The sequence below is a fragment of the Lipotes vexillifer genome, unplaced genomic scaffold, assembly GCF_000442215.2.
Source record: "Lipotes vexillifer unplaced genomic scaffold, Lipotes_vexillifer_v1.1 scaffold640, whole genome shotgun sequence".
NCBI lineage: Eukaryota > Metazoa > Chordata > Mammalia > Artiodactyla > Lipotidae > Lipotes > Lipotes vexillifer.
The window spans coordinates 654,617-661,703 of record NW_006773138.1 but is presented as its reverse complement, the minus strand read 5'-3'; the positions used below and the strand labels follow the sequence as shown (position 1 = coordinate 661,703).

Sequence of the window (7,087 nt, the reverse complement as noted above, 5' to 3'; positions counted from 1 at the left end):
AGTTCCCAGATGTTCATCCCGTGGGCTGGGCGTCCTCCTCAGAGCTGAGCCCACAGTGGCACTCAGACCACTCCGACTCATCGTGGGAACCTCTGGCTCAGCCCTGACTCCTTACCAGAGTCCTCTGGTCAACCTGCGACCCTGTCCCTCCCAGGTAGCTCAGGCACAGGCTTGGCTGTGTGACCTTGGTTAAGTCACTTTCCTCTCTGGGCCTGTTTCTCCACTTGACTTGATTAGTCTGGAGCCCAGCCTAGGTACCTTGGCAGGCACAGCCAGGTATTTATGTGGGATTCAGGCCAGGGATAGCGCTGGCCCCAAACCCTTGCCTTTCTTAAAACCTTACTCCCCAAATCTCACATACAAATGGTGACTCGGGATGTGGGGTCTGCTGAGCTCTCTGGACCACAGAGAACAAACTGCGCCCCTGTCAAATGACAGAGCACTGGGGTCACGGCCCCCTTGACCATCTGGCCTGATTCACTGATGGTCCATATCTGGGGAGACTGTCCCATTTGGACAAGTCTACAGTCCCACCCGACACAAACTGGCACAGGCCCAAGGGGTTCAGGTCCTACAGCCGGATGTCCTTAGTGTTTTCACCACCAGGCGGTGTGGACTCTGTCTGTCTAGAGTTCTCACTGCTGGCCGAGTCTTCTGTCCTCTTAGTGTCAGTTCTGTTGAACCTGTGCAGGCCCAGCCTGCGGCGAAGCTGGGTGGTAGGGGTGGAGTCTGTGGGTGGCTTGGCATCCCGAGCAAAGCGCACGAGCCTCTGCCCAGCCAGGAAGTAGAGCACAGGGTCAAGGCAACTGTTGGCGCTGGCCAGCGGCCGGGTGATCTTGTAAGCCATGTTGATAGCGTTGAGGGTGTGGCAGCTGAGGTCCAGCGAGCGGAAGGAGTAGTAGAGGGTGCGGGTGACATGGAAAGGCAGGAAGCAGAGGGCGAAGACAGCTAGCACCACGGCAATGGTGCGCACCGACTTGCGCTTGGCCCGCGGCAGGCCTCCCATGGCCCCGTGGGTCGGCTTTAGCAGCCGCCGAGCCATGAGCACATAACAGACCAGGATGATGGCGAAGGGCACCGCGAAGAGCAGGCTCAGCATGATGGAGCTGTAGGCCACGAAGTGGCTGAAGAGCTCGGGTGCCGAGGTGTCGTGGCAGGTGATGCGGCCACCACGTGCACTGGTGGTGACGAAGTAAAGCACGGGTGCCTGGCAGGCCAGCACCAGCGCCCACACAGCGACGGCCACCCTGCGGGCATAGCGGGCCTGGCCCCAGCGCAGCGAGCGCAGTGGACGCAGGACACCCAGGCATCGGTGCACGCTGATGCACGTGAGGAAGAGGATGCTGCAGTAAAGGTTGGTGTAGAAGAGGAAGCGCACCAGCTTGCAGAGCACTGTGCTGAAGGGCCAGTGGTCACCGCGGGCGTAGTAATAGACCAGCAGGGGCAGGGAGGCCGCGTACAGCGCGTCCGACATGGCCAAGTGGAACATGTATGTGGTGGAGGCGTTCCAGGTCTTGAGGCGGCACAGGAAGATGTAGAGAGCCACGGCGTTCAGACACAGCCCGAGCACGCACACCACGCCGTAGGACACAGGCAGTAGCACGTACTTGAAGTTCTCGTTGAAGCGGCACTTGTAGCCCAGCTCATCCCCATCCCAGGTGCCATTGATGGTGCCATTCCAGAGGCCCGGGCCTGTGGCCATCGCCCTGAAGGGAAGGGGGTGGTGGGGAGAACGGCCATCAGGACCCAGCAGGGAAGCCTGACACCCCCACCTGACCAGGGCCATGAGGGACCCCAAGTGCCCGCAGACTCCCTCGGTTAAGATCTGCCCAACTATGTTCAAGGCTTTTATTGCATCTGATCTGCCTCTCTCCCTGGACCCAGGGGGCCCAGAACCTTGGAACCCTGGAACCTAAGGATGCATGAGATCCATGACTGTCAGGATCATATAATTCTAACACTTTGGAACAGGGAGAGGCAAACTACCCCCTGAGGGCCAAATCCAGCCTACCAGTCTGTTTTTGTAAATAAAGCTTTATTGGCACACAGCCATGCCCATCTGTTTACATAGAGTTGAATAGTTGTGACAAAGACCATATGTTCCTCAAAGCCTAAAATACTTACCAGCTTGCCTTAAAAAAAAAAAAAAAAAAAATCAGTGACCCTGTTTGAGAACCTCAGGGACACAGAGTTCTAGATCTAGGATTCTGAGCTCTAGAATCTGAGGATCTGGTGGTCCCAAAGGGGTACCATCTGAGATTCACGGAAAGGGGCCTTTGAGGCTGACTGGGTCCACCTCACACCCAGTGCCCACTGCCTGTTTGTGGCCAGTGGGCAGCCCACACCTTCCCGGTGGCATTAGGAAGTTCTTTCCTTTGGCTCAGCTTTCTTCTCTCTGGGGAGGCTCTGGCCCTGTGCCTGGTATTTTGGTATTTGAGGGAGTATTTCCAAGGGTCCCCCTCTTCAGTCATTCATTCACCTCTCAGCAAGTATTTTTAGGCACTCCTATTCTGGTACTTTCTGCATCTGTAAACAGAAGTCCTGCTCCCTGGCCTATGAGGCTACCAGATGGGGCTGTGACCCTCCTGAAGATTCCAGGGAAGTCTGGGGTGTAGGTGGTAGTGGGGGCATCAGGGGACTTCTGCTGGGGGGCAAATTCAGCTTCCTCCAGGCTTGCCCAGCTTCTCTTCACGCATCATCACTACCTTGACCTTCTCCTACCTTGTCCCCAGTGAGCATATAACACAGCCCTGATGCCTGACCGCCCAGACAGTGAGCACCTGGAGATCAGGATGCCACCTTCCTCCTCTCCCCATCCCTCCAACGTGACCAAGAGCTCTCTCTCAGACTATCCCAGTCTGGAAGGCAAAGGTGTGCCCAAAGGTCTCAGAAGGTAGGCTGGAAATCATAACGGGAGTCCCAGAGGGGCAGGTTTGGGACAAACACAAAGAATAACTTTCTAATAGTGTGAAGGGGCAAGGGGAGCTGACATTATTCAAGCCCCGCTACTACTATGCGTGCTTTATTCATGTGACTTCATTCTATACTTACAACACGGTTCTGGGAGCCAGGTTTCCGATAAAGAGGCTGAGACACAGATCATTCAAGTAACTTGGCCCAGGTCACAGGCTGGGGATAGGCTGCAATTCCTATCTGGGTCCATCCCACAATGGAAGGGGCTGTAGGAGGAGGTAGTGAACTCTCTGCTTAGGGGGTGTGCAAGTATCTCTCTAGCGGAGTCTGCAAAAGGGCTTGTGCCCTATGTGTGGGTGTGTCTGGGATGACAGAGCGGACAGATGTCATGTGTGTCCTCCCCACCCTGAGACTCTGGGGCTGTAAAATCCCTTTCATTTTGGAACCTGGGGTCCTGAGAGCCTGGGGCTCAGAGATTCTGCGGGGCCGGTGACATCCACTCCCTTAGACACTGAGCTTCTTGCCCAGCCTGATCTCCCAGAAGCAGCCTGAGGCCCATGAAGTTAAGATTAGGGGGGGCTGAAGGACACACTGCTCCCTCAGCTTCCTTCTTTCCCCATAACCCTCCCCTTCCCCCGTCTTCCCTGCCTCCTGTTGTCAGCAAAGATGCTACCAGGAGGCAGGGAGCCTGCACTTGTGACCTCCCTCCCACGGGCACAGGCTCCTCCCCAAGGAGCCGGGGCAGATCCAGGGTGAGGAGGTAGGTATGGGGTTGGGGTGGGGGGCGCTGGCAGGGCCAAACTGCTGGGACCCCTCTGGCCTGGGGCCAGGACTCAGGACTCAGCATTAAAGCACTTCCCGCATCCCACTCCACTCCTTGCAGCCCAGTGTCACCTCCACCCTTGCTGCTGGAGCCACTGCATCAGCCTCCCTGTCTCCAGCCTCAGTCCCCCCGGTCCAGAGGGGTCTCTGGAAAAGACAAAGTCATTCTCCTGCTTGAAACCTCCTGTGGCTCCTGCCTGCTCTCAGGAGAAAACCCAGCTCTTCGGTCTGGTACCAGAGGTTTTCATAATCCAGCCTCTGTCACCAGCCGCATCCCCTGTGACCTGCAGTTTCCTGAATGCACCCAATGCTTTTCGCCTCCCAGCCTTATGTTGCTCCTTCAATCTGGGATCCATTCACACCCATCGCCTCCACCTGTTGAAATTACAACTCTATCCGTCAGCGCAGCAAACTCCGGGGATTAAGAAGAACCCGGCCTCTGGACACAGACTGCCTTTGTTCCCTCATCTGTAAAATGAGGTGATTAACAGAACCTATATCACAGGGCTGCTGTGAGGATTAGGTAATTCGTGTAAAACGTTTGGAGCCATGCCTGGCACACAGCAGGTACGCTGTGTGTTACGAGCTTCGAGGCTCAGCTTACCTGCGGCTTTTTCCTGAAATATTTGGGGAGCTCTCTCAGGCCAGGGGTGGAAGAGAGAGACAGAAGGTCCTGGAGGCTGTGAAGCAGGTGAGTGTGGTGGACCAGGGGAATGACTCCAAGGCCCAAGCTGGGGTCAGGCCTGGGGACCTCGTGAGGGGAGAGGTCTGAGAGCTGTTTGGGAGGGAGGCTGGAGAGACTGGCCCAGAGGGAGTCTGGATGGAGGAGGGGCCAGGATGCCTCAGGCTCAGGGGTCGAGAGGAGGGGGAACTCAGTGTCAGGCATGGTAAGTGTGAGATGCCACATCATGGACTGTCGGGAAGGGTGAAGGCTGGGACCAGCAGGTCTGGTGCACTGGGAGATGAGCAGGAGTTGCTGGCTCATAGGAGCTGTAGGAAGAGCCTGGAAGCCCGGGTGTGAGACTAAGGATCTGTGGAGGAGCCATTCCCCCTGGGGACACCGGCTTGGGGTATCCAGCTCTGCCACAGAGCCCCAGAGGACATCAGGTATTTCCTGCCCTCCTGAGGTTCAGACCTCTCATGGGCTGAATCCCCTGGCCTGGTAGAACTGTGGTCCTCAAACTTCCCCCATGAGGTGCTCTGCCCCACTGGAGGCAGGGAGGGTGGCCCCTCTGTGCTCCCTGCTCAGGGAACATCCCCCCAGCTCCACCTCCCCACTGCTGCTCCACTCCTGCCCAGGTGCTGAGGCCTGCTGAGTATCTCCTCAGAGTCAGGGTCAGGGCCCTCATCTTCCCTTCATGGTCAACATCTCATTGCTCTACACAGTTTCTTGCTAATTACTCATGATGGAATCTCTGACACTGATGAGTGGGGCGGAAACTTCCCTAAGTCTCTCATGAACCAAGGGAGCTGCCCTTTCCACCTGTTTTAAGACATCCTGACTACCCTCACAGGCCAGCTGGGGACTCTATCATCGTGGCCCCTGTCCAGACTGACCCTGCCTGTCCTCTCCCTCCACAGGCTGGCCCACCAACCTGTGAGGACATCTTTCCTGCCCCACCCGCTCTGACCAGCCCCTGCTTATGGAGACAGCCAAGTGCCCAGCCCTCTCCATCAGCCCTCTCCACTGCCTCTCCTGACCCCTGATGCCGTTGGGGCCTCACTCCCAGCTCCCCAGGACCAGCTCCCGCCTACCTTTGTCCAACACCACTCACCAGCCCCTCTGTGTCCAGTTCTGGCCGGCCCTGCACTCAAGAGCTCCTAGTGTGGAGGGAGATGTGAGCCATGTTAAGTGCCTGGCAGGCTTTCCTGCCTTTGTGTATTGCCGTTCTTTCTGTCTAGAAAGCCTTTCCAGACCCACACACACTGCACTCTATCCTGCCCATCCCTCAAGGCTCTTCTCAAATGTCACCTCATCTCTGAAGCTCTCCCCCTCCATCACTAATCCCCCAGGGCATTCCTCACACCCTGCTGGGAATTTGTCCTTCCACTCTCTACCCCAACACATTCCAGGTGCTCCTGGAGGACTGGGTCCATCTGATTCCTTTCTCTGGCCCTATCATCCAGCAAGAGGCCTGATCCAAAGCAGGTATGACATGAATGAGAGAATGAATGAATGAGTGAGTGAATGAATGAATGAATAAGTGAAGCAAGCACAAGAGCTATGGGAGGCCAGAGGAGGCTAAGCTTTATGATGGTGGCTCTCCTTTCCCTTGTTCCTCTGAGGACCTTTCACAGGACAATGACATTGAAGGATTTCTCAGCAGTTGATCCTAGGTGGCCAGGGGTCACAACAGCCCTCCAGGGGCCCAGCTCACCTGAGGCCTGCTCCTGCCCTAGGCAGGCTCCTGGACTGTCTCTCTTTCAAGAGCCCTGCTCTCCTCTGGACACATCAGAGAAATGCCAGAGGGAGGGGAACCGGACCCAGGCATTCTGGAGACGGGTCAGCTCTCTGATCCACATTCCTTTACCTCACCCATCTCTGGCTCAGGTCATGGGTCAGTCTGGATCAGGAGCTCCTGATCCTAGATCACCACCCCCCTTCACTTTGTAGGGGTCAAGTCTGGGCAGAGCAACTTCCCTGCATCATCCTCATTTCATCCCTCACCTCATTCCTTGGCAGATGCCGCCATAGAGGTTAAGCTATTTGTTCAAGGTCACACTGCCAGGAGTTGGAAAGATTGGGTTTGATACCCAGGGCTGTCTGGCTCTGAAGCCTGAATTCATCACAGCCTGGGAAGGAGGGAGCAGGGCACAGATCCCCTTGATTTACCCCCAGTTCAGTGTATACACATGCACGAGTGCACCGGCCCCAGCCTCCCAGCCTCGCAGCCAGTAGACCCTGCCCTTGCACACCCATACCTGACCAGCCCCTGCTCTCGCTGTCAGGATGCTCAGCGCAGGCTCAGGTTCCTCACTCATGAATGCACCCGCCTGGACCCCTGGACTGAGCTGCAGGAAACCCTGTGGGAAACAGGAAAAACAGGTCCCCTGGCCTGGGGCCTCGCCCAGCTTCCAGCATTTCTCAGGGCAGGCAGTGCCCGGGCTCCTGAGACAGGGAGGTGGAGACAGCTTGGGCTCTGGGTCACGGGAAGTCAGCCAGGCCGAGCCTTCCCCGGGCTGCCTCTTCTGCTCCAATCTTGGTCTGAAAGAGGCAAAGAGGTGAGCTGGTGTGCTTGTCCCAGTAGGCAGGAGTGTCCTCTGCCCACCCTCACCCCCTAGCCATCCACCCTGAGCTCACATGTTCTAGGGACGGTTGTTCCCAGCCTTCAGGCCCAGGTCCCCTTTCACG

At 56.9% G+C, this 7,087-nt stretch overlaps 1 protein-coding gene across 1 annotated transcript; it reads right to left on the bottom strand.

The window, feature by feature from the left end:
• Positions 1 to 348: 348 nt before the first annotated feature.
• P2RY2 (purinergic receptor P2Y2) lies at positions 349 to 6,729 on the bottom strand. Its single transcript, XM_007448072.1, has 2 exons — positions 6,658 to 6,729; positions 349 to 1,706 (listed from the first exon to the last, which is right to left on the bottom strand). Exon 2 carries the CDS (start codon positions 1,700 to 1,702, stop codon positions 572 to 574), a length of 1,131 nt encoding a protein of 376 aa, XP_007448134.1. The 5' UTR covers positions 1,703 to 1,706; positions 6,658 to 6,729; the 3' UTR covers positions 349 to 571.
• Between the last annotated feature and the right edge of the window lie 358 nt (positions 6,730 to 7,087).

Coding starts and splice junctions, on each gene's coding strand:
- P2RY2 (XM_007448072.1), bottom strand. CDS start 1,702: ATGGCCACAGGCCCGGGCCTCTGGAATGGCACCATCAATGGCACCTGG.